At 44.4% G+C, this 23601-nt stretch overlaps 1 protein-coding gene across 1 annotated transcript in view; it reads left to right on the top strand.

Moving 5' to 3' along the window:
* Positions 1 to 23601, top strand: part of GRHPR (glyoxylate and hydroxypyruvate reductase) — a 69263-nt gene that overhangs the window by 24206 nt on the left and 21456 nt on the right. The window contains exons 3-4 of the mRNA XM_068234220.1: positions 19837 to 19909; positions 20007 to 20123. Of these exons, the coding sequence (XP_068090321.1) occupies positions 19837 to 19909; positions 20007 to 20123 (190 nt within the window). The remainder of the gene's footprint in view (positions 1 to 19836; positions 19910 to 20006; positions 20124 to 23601) is intronic.

The following is a 23601-nucleotide window of genomic DNA, read 5'->3' as shown; positions in this document are numbered from 1 at the left end:
TGGGGTTCAATTTCAGAAAGGGGGTGGGGCCACAAATAGCCAATCAGATTTGTTTCATTCCAATGCAAATTATTGTTGCCAAACACCGCAAAGCTCACAAACTTGGTAATTGAGTAATTGATTAATTGTGTGTGTTAGGGTTAGGAAAGTGGGCACAGCCATCACCAGCCAAATACATAAGCGGGCAACGCCGGGTCATAAGTGGGCGGAGACAAATACAAATTTTACTGGGAAAATGTAAACAGCAGCCATTCTTACACTGTTAATGGTAGGGTTCTCAAACTTTGCACAGTTGGTTACTGGGTGACTGGGGTTAATATTCAGAAAAGTGGGTAGAGCCTACAAAAAACAATCAAAAATTACCTATTGATTTTTCAGGGGAATATTTCATTGCTGCCATTCTTGCACTGTTAATGGCACAAGCCTCAAACCTGGTACAGTTGATCATTGGGTGACTGGGGTTAAATATTTAGAAAAGGGGTGGGGCTACAAACAGCGAATCAGATGTGTTTCATTTCAATGAAAATTATTCATGCCAAAGACCACAAATCTCACAAACTTGGTCATTGACTATTGACAATTGTGTGTTAGGGTTAGAAAAAGTGGCCACAGCCAACAGCAGCCAAATACATACCCGGGAAACATCAGGACATCAGTGGGTGGCGAAAAATAAAAATTTAACTGCCAGAATGTAAACTGCAGGGTTCTTAAACTTTGCACAGTGGGTGACTGGGATTAATATTCAGAAAAGTAGGTGGAGCCTACAAAAGCTAATCAAAATGCACCTATTGATTTTCAAAGTAGTGGAGCCACAGCCAATTATTGATGCCAAAGACCGCAAAGCTCACAAACTAGGTAATTGTGTGTTAGGATTAGAAAAAGTGGACAGAGCTAACACTAGCCAATTACATACCCGGGCAACGCCGGGCGACCAGCTAGTACTCAATAAACGCTGAAAGGGCGCTCTCTTCGCCCTTCCATACTAGGAAGATGTCGTCAATGAACCTGAGCCACTTGACGACACCTTCCTGGAACAGAATACTCGGGAAAATCATGGTTTCCTCCAGGAAACCCACAAAGAGATTTGTGAAGGCCGGGGCTGCTGAACTTCCCATGGCAGTTCCCCTACACTGTCTGAACCACCTGTTTTCAAACTTAAATAAATTGTTTTCCAAAATTAAGTCTAAACAACTCAAGATAAACTCAGTAGGGATACATTTCTGGTTGACATCAGTTTCTAAACCCTTTATCAAGAAATGTCTGGTGGCTGCAAGGCCCTCCTGGTTCGAGATACATGTATATAGGGAAGAAATGTCCATGGTGCACAAATACATACTCTCCCCCAGGTTTTCCAAAGACCCAAGTTTTTTTCAAAAAGTCATCAGTGTCCTTGACATACGCTGGTAATGCCCTAACAAAGGGTTGTAATACTTGGTCAACCAAACGAGCCAACAGTTGTGTCACCGAATTCGTCCCCGACACTATAGGCCTATACTTAAAGGGAAGGTTCACTCTGCTAATAAAAAAAAAAAAAAAAAAAAAAAAACTTACACTCACCTGGGGCTTCTTCCAGCTCCTGGCAGTCGATCGGTGCCCTCGGCGCAGCTCCTCTCCCTTCGGGCGTCCAGCGGTGAAGAAGCCGACCTCGCCAGGTCGGCTTCCAGGTCGGCTTCTGTGCGCTCCACGGCGGGGAGTCACGTGGTGTAGAGACGTCATCGGGTCTCTACTGCGCAGGCGCAGAACTACTGCGCCTGCGCAATAAAGACCCGATGACGTCACGTACACCATGTGGCCTGCGCTGTGGAACGCACATGACTCCGACCCGGAAGCCGACCTGGCGAGGTCGGCTTCTTTACCGCCGGACACCCGGAGGGAGAGGAGCTGCACCGAGGGCACAGATCGACTGCCAGGAGCTGGAAGAAGCCCCAGGTGAGTGCAGGTTTTTTTGTATTAGCAGCGCATCTTCCCTTTAAGGGGAGAGGTGCCCTTGTGTGCTTTCGGGAGACCGTATGTGACTGGTATTTGTGGAAAGTCATTAACCAGAAAATCCCTCAAGTTCTCATCAATCCATCCAATGGACAACCCCAAATCCACCAGTGCCTTAACCTTCTGCACAATGGAGGAAGTGGGATCCCTAGGGATAGGCACATAGCTCGATCCATCAGCTAACATATCCATCATCCCAACACGATAATCGCTGTAGTTCAATACCACCACTGCACCCCCCCCCCTAATCTGCAGGTTTAATAATCCCCTATTTCTCTAATTGTCATCCGGGACAACCTGAGATCCGGCTCCGCCCAGGATCTGTGGAAACACACAACCAAGAAGTTTAAAAGCCCCCACCCACCCTCCATCCTCAGTTCATCTGTGTTTCCGTCAGAAGCAGCTCCCGTTTGTTGTTTTTTGTTACTTACCAGAGGGTAAGTCCTTTTATCCCCGGAGGAGGTCGCAGCAAGCAGGAGCCAATCGCAAGGGCGGAAGTGACGTCACGCTTAGGAGGGCGCAGAGCGGAAGACGTCACACGGCTATAGAAGGGGGCGGATCAAGGAGAGCCAGGAAGTTGAGACAGCGTGTGCCTGGCGTCTCCACTATCGCACCGCCGAGCAGGAGAAATGTCGCAGCCTCAGCCGCAGCAGCAGCAGGCACAACAGCGGGAGGCAGATGCGGCAGCCAGATCCTCACAGGTGCAGCCATCAGGATCTGGGGTGGTAAGCCCTCCAGTTGGAGGATATTTATATTCATATAGTTAAGCTTTGAATATATCACCTCAGCATGGCTATTTCTCAGTGGATGTCTTATCTGTTTGATTTTTAGGCAAAGACTGAGCCCAAAGTTACTGCACCACCTAAATATAAGAGATGTGGTCTGTGTAATACAAAGATTGCCCTAGAGACCCCTAGAAACATATGCCAAGCTTGTACTGATGCTATAGTGGTTTCTGAAACTTCAAACATTTTGAAGGGGGTAATGGAGTCTGTAAATAAAAATATGCAGGAGACTTTGGATAAGTTTAAAGAAAGTTTTGTACCATCTTCTGCTGAGCCTCTTCCAGGCCCTTCCAATGTTTCCAAGGCTACTTTCCTACATCCTTCTACTATTCCTGATATATTAGGTATAGAAGAGGAGGAGGAAGAGGAAGAGGGGGAAGATTTATCTGAAGTTGTATCACAGGAGGAGGGGGAGCAGCCTAAATCAGAGGGAGAGGAGACTGTTAAAACTCCCAGATTTTTATTTTCGCCTGACGAATCTTCTGAATTACTCAAGGCTGTGTATTCTACGGAACAAATTAAAGAGATAGTTCCTGAAATTACCCCTCAGGATCAAGTGTACTCAGGTCTGGGTCAGTCCGCAGGTAGAGTATTTCCAATCCATAAGACTTTGCAGGAAATCATTACCTCCCAGTGGCAGAATCCAGAAAGACCCTTGTTTATTCCTAATCAGCAAAGAGGAAGTTTCCTTTTGCACAGTCAGAAATTGATAAATGGACAAAATGTCCTAAGTTGGATGCGTCCTTATCTAAATATTCCAAAGATTCTGACTTATCTTTTGAGGATGCAGGAGTCCTTAAAGATGTAATGGATAAAAAAGTAGATTCCCTCTTTAAAAAAGCATGGGAATCTGCTGCGTTTGGCTTCATCCCAGGAATTTCAGCCACCTGAATTTCGCGTAATCTTAGAATATGGATGGATAATTTGGTAGATCAGATTTCTAAAGGTGTACCGCTAAAAGATTATGCAGCCTCCCTTCCGGTAGTTTTAAGAGCGGTAGCTTTTTTAGCCGACGCGGTGACAGAACTTATTCGCATTTCTGCGCGTACTACAGCCTTGGTTAATTCAGCCAGTCGGGCAGTGTGGTTGAAAACCTGGGAGGGAGATCAAACATCCAAAAACAAATTATGTGCTATTCCATTTGAAGGTAGCCTTCTTTTTGGCACAGGTTTAGAGGAAGTGCTTTCCCGTTCTGCTGAAAAAGGGAAACAATTCCCAAATAAAAAGAAAAACTTTAAGGGTAAAAGACCTTTTGTCCCTAAGAAGCAAGATTCTGAGGTAACAAAAAATAGGAATGTGCAAAGAAAATGGTCCTTTCCGAAGGGGAGAGGTAGAGGGGGATTCACTCTCGGTAAGAATGAACCTCCCAAACCAGGTAAATGACGTTCTCCCAGTAGGGGGCAGACTTCTTTATTTTCGGGCAGAATGGGAGAAATTGAATCCCAACCCGTTTGTTTTGCAGATTATAAAGCAGGGCTATCGCCTTCAGTTTTCTGTCAAGCCCCCTCAGAGGAGATTTGTAAATCCGATTCCGAAAGACCTGGAGAAAGCCAGGGCTTTGGAATTGGAAATTCAGAGACTTTTAGACAAAAGAGTAATTATTTCAGTTCCCCAGGAAGAAAATTTCCAGGGATACTACTCCCACGTATTTTTGGTGAAGAAAACCAACGGGGAGTTCAGGTTTATTCTGAACCTAAAATCTCTCAATCCGTTTCTGACCTACAAGAAATTCAGGATGGAGAGTGTATATTCAGTAAGATCCCTATTGCAAGGCAAAGAATTTTTTTGTCTCAATAGACCTGCAAGACGCCTATTTGCACATTCCGATTTTTACAAAACATCAAACATTTTTGAGGTTCGCAATCAGGGCTCCCTCCCACATTAGTCACTTCCAATTTCAGGCACTTCCGTTTGGAATAGCGTCAGCTCCACGCGTGTTCACGAAGGTGCTGGCTGAGGTGATGAAAGAATTAAGGTTGCAGGGAATCTCGATTGTTCCATATCTAGACGATCCTCTAATTTTTGCAGAAACAGAGAATCTTGTCAAGACCCACAGGGATATTGTTATCAAGACACTGTCTCAAGTGGGTTGGATAGTGAATTACGCCAAGTCATCCCTGAACCCAACCCAAGAAATTATTTTTTTAGGGTACAGAATAAATTCGCTTCCGAATGGCCTCCATCAGGGATGCGCTGAGCCCCCCCCCCAGGAACTACAAATGCACCTTGAACCCAAACAGAAGCTCTGCATATACACCAAAAGCATGGCTGTTAAGTGGGAGCAGCTGACCAAAAACGAATTACATTAGTACATAGCAAGGAAATGAGCAGCGCTACTTAAAAACAGACTAATGCCTACCTGCAAAAGAGTGCAAGCCCCACTTGTGGGGTCGAATACACACAGAGCATACACATGACCTGTCTACCACTAGAGGAGGATGTTGGTTTCCATTAACAGCTTGCATGCAACCTATTAAGTACTCGTCCCTCCCACTGCGAAGAAGTCAATCCTCCATGGGAGGGGCCTAACACTAACTAAATCCTAACCTATGTATATGCATAGCCTGGGTGCGGCTAATCAAATAAAATTGAAAATTGCTCAAAAGGTGGATCAGCGCAACACCAGGCCGCCTCCGAATGGCCTCCATCAGAGATGCGCTGAGCCCCCCCCAGGAACTACAAACGCACCTTGAACCCAAACAGAAGCTCTGCATATATACCAAAAGCATGGCTGTTAAGTGGGAGCAGCTGACCAAAAACGAATTACATTAGTACACAGCAAGGAAATGTACTTCGTTTTTGGTCAGCTGCTCCCACTTAACAGCCATGCTTTTGGTGTATATGCAGAGCTTCTGTTTGGGTTCAAGGTGCGTTTGTAGTTCCTGGGGGGGCTCAGCGCATCTCTGATGGAGGCCATTCGGAGGCGGCCTGGTGTTGCGCTGATCCACCTTTTTGCGCAAATTTCAATTTTCGATTTTATTTGATTAGCCGCACCCAGGCTATGCATATACATAGGTTAGGATTTAGTTAGTTAGGCCCCTCCCATGGAGGATTGACTTCTTCGCAGTCGGAGGGACGAGTACTTAATAGGTTGCATGCAAGCTGTTAATGGAAACCAACATCCTCCTCTAGTGGTAGACAGGTCATGTGTATGCTCGGTGTGTATTCGACCCCACAAGTGGGGCTTGCACTCTTGCAGGTAGGCACTAGTATGTTTGTTTTTAAGTAGCGCTGCTCATTTCCTTGCTGTGTACTACAGAATAAATTCGCTGGAAGCAAAGATATTTTTACCGTCAGAGAAGATAGTAAAAATACAATCAGAAGTAAACCTTTTGATCAGTCGAGAGATATCATCTCTAAGACAGATTATGAGGGTATTGGGTCTATTTTCAGCGTCAATTCCAGCAGTCACTTGGGCTCAAGCGCACGGGAGAGATCTTCAATCTCTCCTCCTGTCAAATTGGGACAAATCCAAGGATTCATTGGATCTACAAATTCTGATCCCGGAGTCAGTCAAAGCCAGTTTAAGATGGTGGTTGAACCAACAGAACTTGGAAAGATTCTGGAGGCAAAACGAACCAGTAAAAATATTTACGGATGCAAGTTCGTGGGGCTGGGGAGCAACAGCATTGGGCAATCATGCCCAAGGAAGTTGGTCCCAGGCCATCAGCAAAAAGTCGTCCAATTTCAGAGAACTTCTGGCAGTTCAGAGAGCTCTTCTATTTTTTCAATCTCTAATAGAAGAGAATCATGTTAAAATTTTTTCAGACAATATCACGACGGTGGCGTAGCTCGCGAAGCAGGGGGGTACGAGATCAAGCGACCTCATGTGTCTCTGCTCGGAGATCCTTGACTGGATAGAATCTCGAGTTCTATGCTTATCAGCGATCCACATAAAGGGGATCCTCAATGTGGAGGCGGACTTCCTGAGCCGTCAAGAGGTAAACCAATCGGAGTGGGAACTTCACCCCGAGATTTTTCAGTTGATAACGAAAAAATTCGGAGTTCCGGAGATGGACCTCTTCGCCTCTCCAAAGAACGCAAAGGTGGAAAACTTCTTCTCTCTCCACAGGTGCCAGAGGTCTCTGGGATTGGACGCACTCAGTCTTCCATGGAGATTCAAGCTATGCTACGCTTTTCCTCCGACAATGCTGCTGCCTCAGGTGCTAGTAAAGCTACAAAGAAAGGGTGAAATTAATTCTAATAGCTCCTCAATGGCCAAAAAGGCCATGGTATGCATCGATGTTAAGGATGTCAGTGGAACCTCCGTTTCCTCTGCCATTCCGTCCAGACCTTCTGATTCAGGGCCCGCTCTCGCATCCCAGGCCTCAATTATTCAAACTGGTAGCATGGATCCTGAAAGGGTAATGCTTAGGGAGAAGGGTCTTTCGGAAAAAGTTATTGAGACACTTATGAAATGTAGAAAGCCGGTAACTCAGAAGATCTACCGTAAAGTTTGGAAAGTATATTTGTCATGGTGCAACGCACATGACAGAGATCATGTACTAACTAGTTCAGTTCTGGAGTTTCTCCAGGATGGATTTGACATGAAGTTAGCACCAAGCACTCTCAAAGTTCAGTGTTCAGCTCTGTCCATTCTTTTGGATAGGCATTTAGCGCAGGAGGAATTGGTCAGAAATTTCTTTAAAGCTTTACAGAGATCAACACCAGTGAAGCAAAAGATTTTTCCGCAATGGGATCTATCTCTAGTTCTGAACTGTCTTATGAAGAGTCCCTTTGAACCCATTGAAGCTTTGTCTGCTAGGCGTTTAAGTGATTTACAGGCACTATCCATTAAAGATCCATTCCTAATCATTTGTCCGGACAGTATAAGGCTCAGGTTAGACCCGGCTTATTTGCCAAAAGTATCCTCTGAGTTTCATAGATCTCAAGAGATTATTCTTCCCTCCTTTTGTTCTAGGCCTTCGGGATCCAGGGAGGAGGGGTTCCACTGTTTAGATGTCAGACATTCTCTTCTAACCTATCTATCCAGATCAAGAGAGTTTAGAAAGTCTAGCAATCTGTTAGTGTTGTTTGCAGGAAAGAATAGGGGCCAGCAAGCATCTAGACAGACCATTGCAAGATGGATTAGACAGATTATAACCTTAGCCTATGAGAGTAGTGATTGTCCCCTACCACCTAACATTAGGGCTCATTCAACCCGCTCCTTATCCACATCATGGGCAGAGAGGGCAGGAGCTACCATTCAACAGATTTGTCAAGTGGCAACCTGGTCAAGTGCATCTACTTTTATCAAGCACTACAGAGTGGATGTATTATCGCAACAAGATCAGTTGTTTGGCAGAAAGGTGCTCCAGGCGGTTGTCCCTCCCTAGGTGAGTCTTTTTGGTAAAGATTTCTTGCCTATCTCTCAGGTTGTCCCGGATGACAATTAGAGAAAGACTCCTATTAGACCTACCGGTAATGGAGTTTCTGGTTGTCATCCGGGACAACGTCTATAACCCTTTCCCTTTTCCTGTCTCGCACTCTGTTTTATTCAGGATCACAGGGTATTATTTTAATAGTCACTTATAGGTGTCTAAATATCTTCCTTCAACTTGGTGTTTCTAGTCTGTTACTTTCAGACGCACTGAGGATGAAGGGCGGGCGGGGGCTTTTAAACTTCTTGGTTGTGTGTTTCCACAGATCCTGGGCGGAGCCGGATCTCAGGTTGTCCCGGATGACAACCAGAAACTCCATTACCGGTAGGTCTAATAGGAGTCTTTTCTACTAAGTCTTTAAGGGCTGTACGTTCATTCCTGGATAAGTTGTAATACCTCCGACCTTCAGGTTTATTTCCAAGTTTATCAACCTGTCCCCTAATAGTCTGAGAAAAACATTAAATGGTGTTAAACATACCTGGAGGTGTCCATTCACTCCGTAATCTCAAGGGATTGGCAGGTGCAGGGGTGTGTTTTTGGTCAAAGAACTGCCTGTGTGACATTGCAGCACCCTAAGCGGAGGATGTTTTGACCATTCCTGATTGGCTGTGCCTCACGGGGGATGGCCACGCCCATCAGTGCACAGACATACAGGCTGGATACGCCCATACACTCTGCCACCTGGCTGGGACATGCAGTTCACAAGAGTTGAGCAGGATTGATGGACAGGTTGGTAGACCTATTACTGTTTAAAGGAAAGGTTCAGGGAGTGGGTAAAAAAAATACAAATCCATATCCACTTACCTGGGGCTTCCTCCAGCCCGTGGCAGGCAGGAGGTGCCCTCGCTGCCGCTCCGGAGGCTCCCGGTTGTCTCCGGTGGCCGACCAAACCTGGCCAGGCCCGGCTGCCAGGTCGGGCTCTTCTGCACTCCAATCTGCGCCTCACGGGGGCGCGCTGACGTCCTCCGGGCTGTACTGCGCAGGCGCAATACAGCCCTGAGGACGTCCGATGACGTCAGCGCACCCGCGTGGAACGCAGAAGAGCCTGTCGTTGGAGCGCAGAGAGCCCGACCTGGCAGCCGGCCTGGCCGGGTCGGTTACCGGAGACCACCGGGAGCCTGCGGAGCGGCGGCGAGGGCACCTCCTGCCTGCCACGGGATGGAGGAAGCCCCAGGTATGTGGATATGGATTTTTATTTTTTTTTCCCACTCCCTGAACCTTCCCTTTAATTGGTATATTTGAAATGTAACAGCTATGTGAGTGATGGAACTGCCTGTGGGCTGATACAGGCTGACCGGGGGTATATAATATTGCATATTGGAATGACAAGGTGTATGTCTTATCTGCTTTCTGTCTTGATAAAGGGGACCCTGCGTGTCCCCGAAACGTGCGTCGACCTAAGCAGGTCAGACCGTGTCTGCACATGTATGTGATGGAAGAATATAACTTCACGTTGATTGCTTCTTCAGCCTGTGTGCAGACTCCTTCATGAGAATTACCATGAATAAAGATAGGCATCAACTTTGAGACTTTTCCGATAATCTATTGATTCAATAAATACATTAAACTAAAGCTCAACACACACCATACAATCTTGGTTGTACAGATTTACCAAATCTATGTAGTATAAGGGCCAACAGATTGAAAATAACTTGATTGATTAAGCTCTTATACTACATGAAAGTGGTAAGATTGAACAACCAAGATTGTATGGTGTGTGTTGAGCCTTAAAGAGAGTCTATTCCAAATCAGGACAACTTTTCAATCAATTTTCTTGAAATATCACTGGAAAATTGACCAGAAATGTTGTTGTACTTTTATAGCTTAAAGTGAACCTCCGGACTAAAAATCGACTCAGCAGCACTGAAAAGGCCTGGTGTTTCTTTAACAGTTTCACAGCATCAGAACTTTGTTTCTCTTATCCAAGCCTCATCTTTAGCTGCACAGAAAAAAAATGCCCGGGCATTTCCCCTGATGCTGTGCAAAGCATGATGGGATTTTTGATGTTGTTGCTCTCGTTCTGCTGTTTTGGTGCAAATTTTTTTTTTTTTTTTTTTTTTTTTTTTTTTACATTTTGAATTTGACATTTGAAGCCTAGCGTGTGCAGCTGGGAGGGGTTATCAGGACACAGGACAGTTGGAACTGTCTCTTGCTCCTTGTCACCTCCTTTCAACCAAAAAGATGGATGCCCCCATGAATCACAAACATTTGCCTGTTCTTTGAAAACAGGGTGGGTAAAAAATTATATTACCTATCTATTCTAATTAACATAACTAATGTAACTTAATGACAGTATGTTTGTTTAGGCTGAAGTTCCCCTTTAAACACAGAGAGACTGTGGCAGACAATCAATGGCCAGTTTTGTACTGCTTTAAGTGGTACAAAGCGAACGGTAGCATTTCTTGTGATATTCAGATGCCCAATCTTAAAGGACAACTTTAGTGAGAAGAAAATGGAGGCTGCCATATTTATTTCCTTTTAAATACCAGTTACCATGCAGCTATTCTTGTCAGATCTGACAATGTCAGAAGCACCTGCTCTGCTGCATGCTTGATCAGGGTCTATGACTAAAAGGATTAGGCAAAGGATCATCCGGATAGCCAGGCAACTGGTATTGCTTAAAAAGTAATAAATATGGCAGCCTCCATATTCTTCTCACTACAGAGGGGGACGTGGAGGCTTAAAGTGGTTAAAGCATACATCTGGCAAAAAAAAGTTTCACTCACCTGGGACTTTTTCCAGCCAATAGTAGTGTGTGAGGCCCCATTTGCTCCGAGCCGAGGTCCGCTCCAGAAGATCGCGGCTGGGTCGGGATCATCTACTTCGCGCGTATGCTTCTTGTCATCTTGTACCTGACACTGGGAGCGCTCTGAACTTGCGCAATTTCATTCTCTCTGAACTGTGCAAGCAGAGGGCTCCCAGCAATAAAAGCGCGATCACAAGAGGCCTGCATGCGCAGAAGATCCCGACCCAGACGTGGGTTGCGATCTTCCAGAGGGGAGAGTGGAGGCCTGGCTCAGAGCATAACTACAGCGTGGGGCCTAAACAGACTTTTAGGGGCTGAAAGAAGCTCCAGGTTTTTTTCTTGTTTTTTTTGCTGAATGTATCCTTTAAGGCTGCTTTCAGAGTGGGATGTTACAGGCCCACGCTAGAGCAGCCTGTAACGCAGCCCAACTCACAGGAATGAAAAATTAATGGGCTGTTCACAGTGCCCACGTTGCGTTACACTGTAACGCTGCACGTTCTGCGAAAGTGCAGCATAATGTGCGTGCGTTAGACTGCTTGCCCATGCGCAGTAATTAGCCACATGGCTAATTAATATTCACTGCACTGCTGACGTGCAGTGTTTTCTTCCTGGAGCGACTGCTGTGTGCGCTGATTGGCTGGCGGGACCATGTGATGCGGAGTGTTCCCGCCAGCCAATCAGCGCCACGGAGACCACAGTGCGCACAAAGAGCTGCATAACGCGGCTCACTCTGGCGTCCTCCAACACCATCAGGCGTTGCTTAAGGGGCACGTTATGTGACCATAACGTCACCTAAAATGCAATGTCCTGGTGGGAAAGAGGCCTAAAGGAAGTGAGAGGTGTATGGAGGCTGCCATATTTATTTCCTTTTGAACTAAACCAGTTGCCTGGCATTCTGCTGATTTTTTTTTTTTCATGCATCAGTAGTGTCTTAATAATACACCTGAAACAAGCTTATTGCACATCCAGTCAAACATCTCATGTGCTTGCTTGTTCAGCATATATGGCTAAAAGCATTACAGGCAGAGGATTAGCAGCATACATTGTCAAGTGTTCACCTACCTTGTAAGAAGGAGCTCGAGAATAGTATTAGTCTTCCTTTTATACTTCTGGGCAACACAGAGGCTTCCACTCTGGCCTTGTAGGGCTAGGTTCAAATCCTGGGCATAACACTATCTGCCAAAAGATGCTGGTGTGTTCATTGGTTTCCCCAAAAAGTGTCTATTGTTGGACACTGGACTATATTTAGAAGATGCATTTGATTATGAGCTCCTCCGGAGGGACATTTGGTGACTGGAAGGGCTGATTCACACTAAGGGCTGGTGCACACCAGAGCGGCTCTAGAGCGTTTTTTAAAATGCTTGCAAGGGGAAAACCGCTTGGCTAATGAAAGTGAATGGGATGGTGCACACCAGAGCGGTTCATTTTTTCCACAAAAATACAAACTCGGAAGCTGCAGCATTTTTTAGATTTCTGAGGCGTTTCTGCCTCTATGTTAAAGTATAGGAAAGTTGAAAAAAGAGAGATAAGGTTTCCCAGGCGTTTTTGTTACAATAGCTGTTCAGTAACAGCTTTTACTGTAATAATATTTGTAATCTGCTACACAACGCTCCAGAAAACGCTAGGCATGTTTAGAAAACCTCTCTAAACATGCCTAGAATCGCTCTCCAATCTGCTTCAAAAACCTCTAGCGTTTTGCCGATCTGCTAGAGGGTTTTTGGTGTGCACTGAACCTACGAGAGTGGTTTAAACGCCAGAGATTTTAAAAGCTCTTGCTAATGCAATCCTATGGGGGATTTTTACAAAATCACATTGCTCCAGTGTAGGCCTGAACGATAAATCGTTTTTTTATCGAAATCGCGATCACGGAAGTGACGATTCCGTGATCGCCATAGCAACGATTTTTCACCCCCTGTAGCAGTCCAGCAGTCCCCTCTCCGGCTCTGTGCAGCAGCGGCTTACATTCCAGCCTCGGGGTGGATGCAGCTCACTCTCTCCCCAACTTCCGCCTTCAGCCAATCAGCGGAGCGGACGGCAGACTCCGCCCACAGGCTTACTCACACTCGTGGGCTCACTCCTCCCAACATCTCCACACATTAGCTGGGCGGGCGGCAAGCTCCGCCCGCACGGCTGTCAATCACTACATACTACGTGTGGCAGACTCCGCCCACTCCTCAGCCTCTCGTACTCCGTCCCCAGTGCTTACAGTCCAGCCTCGGGGTGGATGCAGCTCACTCTCTCCCCAACTTCCACCTTCAGCCAATCAGCGGAGCGGGCGGCAGACTCCGCCCACAGGCTCACTCACACTCGTGGGCTCACTCCTCCCAACATCTCCACACATTAGCTGGGCGGGCGGCAAGCTCCGCCCGCATGGCTGTCAATCACTATGTACAGTGGCAGACTCCGCCCACTCCTCAGGCTCTCGTACTCCGTCCCCGTGGCTCACACCTCTCAGCACCTCCAGATCAATAAGCTGAGCAGGTGGCAGGCCGAGTCTGCTGTCAATTACTTTTATATTGAGTGATTTGTGTCACTTTTTTTGGTATAAGCAGCAGACTCTGGCTCTCACTTGGCTACTCCCTCCTCCCAGTGCTTCCACATCATTTGCTGGGCATGCATGTCAATCAAGCTTTGTAACATAGGCAGCAGACTCCGCCCACACTCCTGTCATTCACGTTTTGTATCCCTCTAGCACGCAGCAGTGTGTCAGCCTGATAATGATGATGACTGCTGTGGTGTGACTGACTGTGTGCGTGTAATCTTTCTGCATTCTGCAGTGGGGGCACTGTTGAATTTGTGCAAACTAAGGTGCTATCCCTAAGCCCTAATTGTGGTTACTGGGCACACTGGGCAGGCTAATCTTGATAACTGCCAGGCTTGCGGAGACTGTCAGAGAGCTAAAGAAGGACTCTAAGTTGCCAGCTTGCTGCTCACACAAAGTGATCCTAATCACTGTTCCCCTACGTCCAGAGGTGGTAACAGACCAGAGTAACATCACGGTCTTAGCGATAAGCCGTGAGCTGAAAAACTCGTGAAATGTGTGCCATGGCTTCTGCTGCAGAACCAGAAGCGGCGTTAGATTTACTTTCCAAGAAAAACAGCACATCAGTCATTTGGAAGTATTTTGGGTTTGAGACCACAGATGTGCAACAGAAACAGGTACTGTGCAGAACCTGTCGCACTAAAGTTGCAACTAAAACCGGAAACACAACAAACTTATACCGGCACTTGAAAAACCATCACAAGCATTTGCATGAGGAATGTATGAGTAAAAAGTCCGGTGAAAAGTCGAGTGAAAGTGATGCTCAGGCCCTCAGTAGTAAACAGTCTACAATTACTGAATCTTTTACTAGTGTGACACCGTATGATTCCGGCAGCAAAAGACATCGAGAGATAACAGCAGCCATAACGCACTACATTGCCAGGGACATGGTGCCTGTTAACACGGTCACTAAATCTGGATTTAAAAACCTTCTCCGCACGCTGGACAGAAGATATGCGATACCTTCCCGCACCTACTTCAACCAAGTTGCCATCCCACAGCTGTACACAGAGTGTAGAGAAAAAGTTGTAACAGAGTTGAAAAATGTGCAGCATTACGCCACCACTACTGATATGTGGTCAAGCAGAACGACCGAACCATATCTGAGTTTGACTGTGCATTTTGTGAATGACGACTTTGAAATGAAAAGTCGCTGTCTGCAGACCGCATACTTTCCCACTGATCACACCGGAGAGAATATCGCACAGGGTTTGAGAGAGTGTCTGTCAAGTTGGGGTCTGACAGAAGAGGACCAGACGTGCATCACAACCGACAATGCAGCAAACGTCATCAAAGCGGTGGAACTGAATGACTGGACCAGACTTCAATGTTTTGGACACAGGCTGCATCTTGCAATTGAAAATGCTGTTAAAGATGATGCAAGAGTGAAGCGGGCAACTGGACTTTGCAAACAAATAGTTGGTGTCTTCTCTCATAGCTGGAAAAAGAAGACAGCGCTCAAAAAGGCACAGCAAGAATTTAATGTACCTGAGCACTCACTAGTAACAGAATGTGCAACAAGATGGGGTTCAAGGCAAAAAATGATAGAGAGGGTGCTCGAGCAGAAGAAGGCGTTATCACAGGTTCTGTCTGAAGACAAGAAGACACGTCACCTGGTTCCCACTTGGCAGGACACAGATGTCCTTGAATCAATCAACAATGCCATTGGACCTCTGCAGGAATTTACAGATGCTCTTTCTGGTGAAGCATATGTAAGTGTGTCCTACCTAAAGCCAGTTCTCCATCTCCTGAGAACATCAACTCTAAGTGAAAATGATGAGGACACAGATCTTACTAAGGAAATAAAGTCCAGAGCTCTTGCCTACATTGAAGATAAATACAGTGACCCAGCCACACAGGAGCTACTGGACATAACTTCATTCCTTGATCCGAGATTCAAGACCGACTATATACGTGCAGAGAATGTCCCAGACATCAAAGAAAAGGTGAAGATTCAAATAGAGCAGGTGGCACGAAAGGAGAAGAGGGCCTGTCTTAGCACCACAGATGCCATGCCCCAGGGTGCACCAGAGGCAGCTCCATCCACCACCGGGAAGGGAAAGCGGTCACTGGGCAGCTTCTTCAAGAGCAAGGCTGTGCCTCCTCCATTCACTGTGCAGTTGGAGGATGCTCTTAAAGCTGAACTGGACAACTACCTGATTAGTCCAACTATTGATGGAGAGCAAGATCCACTGGCCTGGTGGAAATTGCACAAAGTTAATTTTCCATGGCTGAGCAAAGTTGCTTGTAAATTTCTGTGCATACCAGCCACCAGTTCACCATCAGAGAGATTGTTTAGTGCTAGTGGCAATATTGTCACATGTCAGCGCGCATGTCTAAAACCATCCAAAGTCGACATGCTGGTTTTCTTGACCAAAAATCTGTAAAGGGTGATGTAGAGTTGTCAGGGAAAAAGTTTTTGGGAGTTTATTTGTTCTGTGTATCACTCTGACTTCGTGTCAGACTGTCGAGTGTCAGCCTTTGTTTACATTTTTCATGAAAAAGTTTCCGAGTGCAATACTGTTGGGCAAGAGAAAAGCCTTTTTGACTTATTTGGAAATGTTTGGAAATGTTTATATTTCTTACATATTGAAAGTGAACCTGATCTCAAGCACGGGTTCAAAATCAGATACTGACCCTGAAGAGAGGGAAGCCCCAGGATCCTTGAGTCTTCCCTTGCTTCTCTGAAGCCTTCTGTTGTAGAGCGCGCAGCCACCCTTCCTGGATCATGGACTGGACAGACGCGCAATAGCCGGCGAGGTGGCCCATGCACAGTAGAACAGAGCCCAAGGCTCCAGCCTACTGCACATACGCAAGCGGGCATGGTCGACTATTGTGCGTCGATGGTCCAGGAAGGGGAGCTGCACGACCCTGATGTGATTAGTGACAATGTCCTGTTGCTAATCTTCCGGTGGGCCACGCTGGGGGACAACGAAGTAGCGAGGGAAGCCTCAATAGGCTTCCCTCTCTTCAGGAGTAGTAGTAGTAGTAGTAGTAGTAGTAGTAGTAGTAGTAGTAGTAGTAGTAGTAGTAGTAGTAGTAGTAGTAGTAGTAGTAGTAGTAGTAGTAGTAGTAGTAGTAGTAGTAGTAGTAGTAGTAGTAGTAGTAGTAGTAGTAGTAGTAGTAGTAGTAGTAGTAGTAGTAGTAGTAGTAGTAGTAGTAGTAGTAGTAGTAGTAGTAGTAGTAGTAGTAGTAGTAGTAGTAGTAGTAGTAGTAGTAGTAGTAGTAGTAGTAGTAGTAGTAGTAGTAGTAGTAGTAGTAGTAGTAGTAGTAGTAGTAGTAGTAGTAGTAGTAGTAGTAGTAGTAGTAGTAGTAGTAGTAGTAGTAGTAGTAGTAGTAGTAGTAGTAGTAGTAGTAGTAGTAGTAGTAGTAGTAGTAGTAGTAGTAGTAGTAGTAGTAGTAGTAGTAGTAGTAGTAGTAGTAGTAGTAGTAGTAGTAGTAGTAGTAGTAGTAGTAGTAGTAGTAGTAGTAGTAGTAGTAGTAGTAGTAGTAGTAGTAGTAGTAGTAGTAGTAGTAGTAGTAGTAGTAGTAGTAGTAGTAGTAGTAGTAGTAGTAGTAGTAGTAGTAGTAGTAGTAGTAGTAGTAGTAGTAGTAGTAGTAGTAGTAGTAGTAGTAGTAGTAGTAGTAGTAGTAGTAGTAGTAGTAGTAGTAGTAGTAGTAGTAGTAGTAGTAGTAGTAGTAGTAGTAGTAGTAGTAGTAGTAGTAGTAGTAGTAGTAGTAGTAGTAGTAGTAGTAGTAGTAGTAGTAGTAGTAGTAGTAGTAGTAGTAGTAGTAGTAGTAGTAGTAGTAGTAGTAGTAGTAGTAGTAGTAGTAGTAGTAGTAGTAGTAGTAGTAGTAGTAGTAGTAGTAGTAGTAGTAGTAGTAGTAGTAGTAGTAGTAGTAGTAGTAGTAGTAGTAGTAGTAGTAGTAGTAGTAGTAGTAGTAGTAGTAGTAGTAGTAGTAGTAGTAGTAGTAGTAGTAGTAGTAGTAGTAGTAGTAGTAGTAGTAGTAGTAGTAGTAGTAGTAGTAGTAGTAGTAGTAGTAGTAGTAGTAGTAGTAGTAGTAGTAGTAGTAGTAGTAGTAGTAGTAGTAGTAGTAGTAGTAGTAGTAGTAGTAGTAGTAGTAGTAGTAGTAGTAGTAGTAGTAGTAGTAGTAGTAGTAGTAGTAGTAGTAGTAGTAGTAGTAGTAGTAGTAGTAGTAGTAGTAGTAGTAGTAGTAGTAGTAGTAGTAGTAGTAGTAGTAGTAGTAGTAGTAGTAGTAGTAGTAGTAGTAGTAGTAGTAGTAGTAGTAGTAGTAGTAGTAGTAGTAGTAGTAGTAGTAGTAGTAGTAGTAGTAGTAGTAGTAGTAGTAGTAGTAGTAGTAGTAGTAGTAGTAGTAGTAGTAGTAGTAGTAGTAGTAGTAGTAGTAGTAGTAGTAGTAGTAGTAGTAGTAGTAGTAGTAGTAGTAGTAGTAGTAGTAGTAGTAGTAGTAGTAGTAGTAGTAGTAGTAGTAGTAGTAGTAGTAGTAGTAGTAGTAGTAGTAGTAGTAGTAGTAGTAGTAGTAGTAGTAGTAGTAGTAGATTTTATACCCAAGCTTCGGCATGAGTACACTTTAACATGGTTTCCATTTTTGGTATGTTATTTAACAGAAAATTACTAAGGCTTTTTTTGTGTTGCACTACTGCGTTAAAATGAGGATGGCTCTTTTAGTTCTCCATTTGTAACTGTTTAAGACTTTAATAGGTAGAAGCAGCCGGCACCAGCATCCATGTATTTATAGCTGTAAGTTTGCTTTATTCAGATCTGTCACATAGATGCACAATGTTTCGGAGCGACTGCTGGTACCAGTCTGTCACTAACTTGATAAAGGAGCAGCAGTGACAATTGCTCCGAAACGTTGTGTATCTGTGTGACAGATCTGATTAAATCAAACTTAGGGCTGATTCACACTGCAAGAGCTTTTTAAGCATTAGTGATTGAAAAAAGCTCTTGCTAATGCAATGCTATAGGGGAATGTTACAAAATCACATTGCTTCAGTGTGAACACTCACAGTATTACATTAGCAAGAGCTTTTAAAATCACAAAGCGCTGCCACCTACAAAAGCTCTTGTAGTGTGAACCAGCCCTTAGAACTATAAATACATGGATGGAATTGGTGCCCACTGCCCAGGTGCCGGCTGCTTCTTCCTATTGCGTTTGGATTGGTAATCCATAAGCCAGGCACAGCGCCATTCATTTGATGGGGTGCACTGGATTTCTACAAGAAGTTACTGCTGTTAAAAACTTTAAAGAATGTTTATGCAAGACACATGCATGTTTGTTATTAATAAATTTGTTAACTGAAAGCACTTCTTGCCTTTAATTTTCATAATTGCATTTTAGATTAATAGATACAGTCAAATAATGCTGTAACATTTACAAACATGACAGAAAATGACATCATACTATCAGGGCTCGTTTCCACTATAGCGAATCCGCATGCGGGCACTGCATGCGGATTCGCATAGTCAATGTAAGTGGATGGGGCTGTTTCCACTTGTGCGGCGGCGGGTACGTTTTTCGGTGCGGCAGAAATCTGCACGGCAGAGCCGTCAGATTTCGCGTGCGGGGGGAATGCGGGCGAATCGCCGCTAATGCATTTAATAGGGAAATCGCATGCGGCTTTGTCATGCGGATTTCCCCGCAATTTCGCGTGCGATTTCGCATGGTTTGCTATGGAGCTTTACTCAGGCAGTGACATGGTTAAATTCGCTTGGCTCCTTGCCATGCGAAATCGCATGCGAAATCGCGGCTAAATCCGCATGCGGAAACGCAGCCGCATGCGATTTCTTCTGCGGTGGAATCCAGGCGATTCCGCACCGCAACAGTGGAAACGAGCCCTCAATTTGATAGTATGATCTCATTTTCTGTCAGTGCATGTTTGTAAATGGCACGGTGTACATTGTGAATTTAGTGCTTAGGCTTGATTTGAAGAAAATCGTGAATCGAATCGAAATCGCAATTTCTGACAGAAATCGTGCAATTCAATCTTTTCCTAAAATCGTTCAGGCCTACTCCAGTGTGAACACTCACATAGGATTACATTAGCAAGAGCTTTTAAAATCACAAGCGCTTAGGAAAGCTCTTGTAGTGTGAACGAGCCGGAATTGTTTAGTCATACTCTGTAAAGTAATGCAGAAAATGGCAGCCCTTATTAAATTCTTAATAATGTTTGGTTTATCAACTGTGTTAAGATCTTTAAGCTGAATGAGTGAAAATGCTGCATCCTCAGACTTGAACTTTCCTGAGCCTACTGTGGACACAGCACTGAAAATGCCTGGCAGCACTTAACACATGCCGGGGGAGGGTGGGGGGGGGGGGGGGGTGCTGTGACAACCCCTGATCTACATGTGTGCATCTGTCTTTACAGCGTATTTTGTTTGATTATAACCTTCACAGGGCCAAACCTCAAGGTTATCAGTACACTGTCTGTGGGCATTGACCACCTAGCAATTAATGAGATAAAGAAGCGGTATGTACATGGCAAATACAATTATTTAATAGTGCATTACAGTCAGTTATGTCAGTGAGACTTTGATTTGTTAATTTCTGCCCTGTACCTTGCATAGTGGGATTCGAGTGGGCTACACACCAGATGTTCTGACAGAGGCCACAGCAGAGCTAACCGTAGCTTTACTGCTATCAACATCCCGACGCCTGCCAGAAGCCATACACGAGGTGAAAAGGTAAGGTGATATGTGATTGTGTGTTATGCTGCACTCTGTCAGCCATTACGTTTACAGCAAGTTTGTGGTTAAGCTAGCTCTTTAATTGGCTGAACAGCCCCATATGTAGCAGGTGAGGACTGGTTTCAAGAGTTCTTCCATTCTACTCTTCGTGAAATGATCATATTACTTTTTTTTTTTCTAGTCTGCAGGTAAGCCAGCTCCCAAGTCACACTGCATACTTGTCCCCAAATATGGAGTAACTCTCTCTCTCGCGCGCGCGAGAGGTTGGGGTGGGGACATGAGACAGCCTGCATGCAGCCTCCCTGCTAACATGCATTGCAATATGTGGAACTGATATCTCTGTTGTATTCAGGTTTCAGCTCCTATGCATGTGTGCTGCCGAAGCAATTGCACAATATGTGACCCTAAATTGGCTGAGAAGCCCTTTTCTGCAGCCATATATAAGCTGGTGCTGCTTGATTTCAGAGCACTTGCCTTTTTGACTCTTAATGCAAAAATTAAAATGTCCTATTTTTTTCCTTAGGGCCTGTCTCCACTTTTTTGCATTGCTGTAAATTGTTTTCCTGCATGTGAAAAAAGCATTCAAGTGTGAACAAACCCATTGATTAACATTGGTTGCAGTTTGAACAGAAAAACTTACAAGTGGCTAAGCAGCCTCAGGCATCGGAATGCTTTTCTATTACCCCTCTTTATTTCAGGTTAAAGGGCAACTGAAGAGAAAGGAATATGGAGGCTGCCATATTTATTTCATTTTAAGCAATACTCCTTGCCTAGCAGCCCTGCTGTTCCTTTTCCTCCAATACTTTTAGCCATAGACCCTAAAGAAGCATGCAGCTGATCAGGTGTTTCTGACATTATTGTCAGATATGACAAGATTAGCTGCATGCTTGTTTCTGGTGTAATTCTGACACTACTAATGCCAAAAAGATCAGTAGGACTGCCAGGCAACTGGCATTGTTTAAAAGGAAATAAATATGGCAGCCTCCATATCACTCTCACTTCAGTTGCCCTTTACGCTAGCTCCCATGTCCTATTGCACACTGTGTCTTTACTTGGCTGAACAGCCCCTTATATATCCGGTGCAGCCTGATTTCAGAACGCTTCCATTCTGCTCTTCAGTCAATGACTGGTTTTCTTAATTGGTACCACACATTTCCAATTATGCAATCAGGCTACGTTTCCACTTGTGCGCCGGTATGCGTCTTGCGAGACGCGATGCCGGCACAGCTGCTGCCTCTCGCAGCCGAATGCCTCTAGCCACACTATGCGCGGCTATGGGATTCGGACAGTCCCGCGCAGAACTATGCTGCAGGGCCTCAGACTTTTCCTCGGCCACAAATTTGGATGGCTTACATAGACTCCTATAGGCTGCTAAAATCCATCCAAATTCATGGGCGGGGAATCGGCCCGGATTCCCAGCAATGGAAACCGAGCCTTATGCAGCCAATTTTATTGCTTAATAGTAGTACTATTTGGTGTCACCATGTGTCCCAGACTGAACATAGTCATAGGAGGGAAGTTCACATAAGAGATCATAAATGCCAGCATACAGTATTAAAGTGAACCAGAGTTGAAGCACCCTCATGTATTTCACCATATATATCAGTGGGAACATTAGAGAAAACACCTACCCTGCTCTGTTTCATCCTTCACTGTTCAGCTATGGTAAAATACATGAGGGTGCTTCGTCTCTGGTTCACTTTAAAGGCAAAGGCTATAATACCATTTCAAGCAGGTTTATTATGTTCCTGTCACAACAGTTGCAAAGATTGAGACATTTAAAGTAGGATGAAACTCGCATTAGAAAACTCTTGTACCCATTCTTAGTTACAAGGGTACTAGTGTGACACTGATTTCCCTCCCTTGTACATGTAAATCTACAGTACATGTAAAACTATACCTCGCTACTGGTTAAGTTGGGGTGTTGTTTTAGAGTGTGACTTTTTGTCTCTCCTGTTATGTTAATAAATGATTATTCTGCTAACCTGTCAGGTTTACTTTATCTCCTTGTACTGATTATGGGTTATTAATGCACAAAAATGAGATACTGTTTTTGTTTGAATATGCCACTGACAATTTCTTTTACATACAGTCTGCGTGTTTTTTGTTTTTTTGTTTTTTTTTTTTATTTAAATTTTTATTGATGCAAAATAGTTCACATACAAAAACTGGCAATATTGCAGCATATAAAACATCAAGTGCATCATATTTTACATCATTGAGAAACAGAAATAAAGGCAACTGCAGGCATAATGAAACAATTCAACCAGGACGACCCCCTAAGAATGCTTGGATTTCCCAATTTTTTTTTGCAATAACCACCTTAGTTGCATCCAATTAGAGTGAATTGTACCACTCCTAATAGAGCTCAGACTAGCGGACCTCACTCCACTGGATGTCAAAGAAAAAAAACTGGACCATCAATAACACCTTTTTGTGTTTTAGCCAACTCTGGTCATTCCTATTTTTGAAAGACTCTTGCAATAGTAATCAATGAACTATGTACAGTAACCTACAAAGATTCCCCTCCACCTCCCCAAGCCCGCACTATGAGACAGAACATACACAAAGATGAGGTACCATTTCCTTCTAAACTTCAAGTGGGCACAGTCTGCATTTTTTATCCGCAGTGTTGTAACAATCCAGTGACATGCTTTTACTTTAAATTAAAAAAAAAGTCCCGAGTCCCTTCGCCGCAGCTCCAGTGCGCCCCAGTGTCCTGTTGGCCAACCGCAAAGCTTGCTGATCCATCCAACGGTCAGTGCTTCTGCACATGCACGCCCTTGTCACCAGGTGCGTACTACGCATGCGAAGAAGCATTGGCCCGCTGAAGGGTCACCGAGCTTTGTGGGCAGCCAGCGGGACACCAGGGAGCACCGGAGCTGGAGCGAGGGGCTCAGGAGACTTCTAGGGACTGGAAGAAGCCCCGGGTAAGTAAAAATTAAGTTTCTTTTTTAACTCGGGAGTGTTTTAACCAGTTCACCCCCAAGGGTTTTTACCCTAACGGACCAGAGCAATTTTCACCTTTCAGCGCTCCTCCCTTTCATTCACCAATAACTTTTTCACTACGTATCACAGCAAATTGATCAATACCTTGTTTTTATTGCCGCTAAATAGGCTTTTTGGGGGCGATATTTATTTTCAGTAATACCTTTTTCTTTTTATGTATTTTAAAGGGAAAAACGAGGAAAAAAACGAAAAAATACACGATTTCTCCAATTTCATCCCCTATAGTTCTAAAATAAACACTGCTAATGTGCATAAAACACACGCATTTTATCTGCCTATTTGTCCTGGTTATCACAATATATAAATTATGTCCCTAGTGCAAAGTATGGTGACAATATATTATTTGGAAATAAAGGTGTATTTTCCTATATTTGTATTTTGTTTTGTCATTGCATACTACCAATGAATTCAAGCCCTTATTTGCAAATATAACAGTAGTTCACCCTCATAGCATATATATTTTAAA

The sequence above is a fragment of the Hyperolius riggenbachi genome, chromosome 1 (genome assembly GCF_040937935.1).
Source record: "Hyperolius riggenbachi isolate aHypRig1 chromosome 1, aHypRig1.pri, whole genome shotgun sequence".
In the NCBI taxonomy this organism is placed as follows: Eukaryota; Metazoa; Chordata; class Amphibia; order Anura; family Hyperoliidae; genus Hyperolius; species Hyperolius riggenbachi.
The sequence above is the reverse complement of the archived record's forward strand: the minus strand, read 5'-3'. Positions and strand labels throughout refer to the sequence as shown.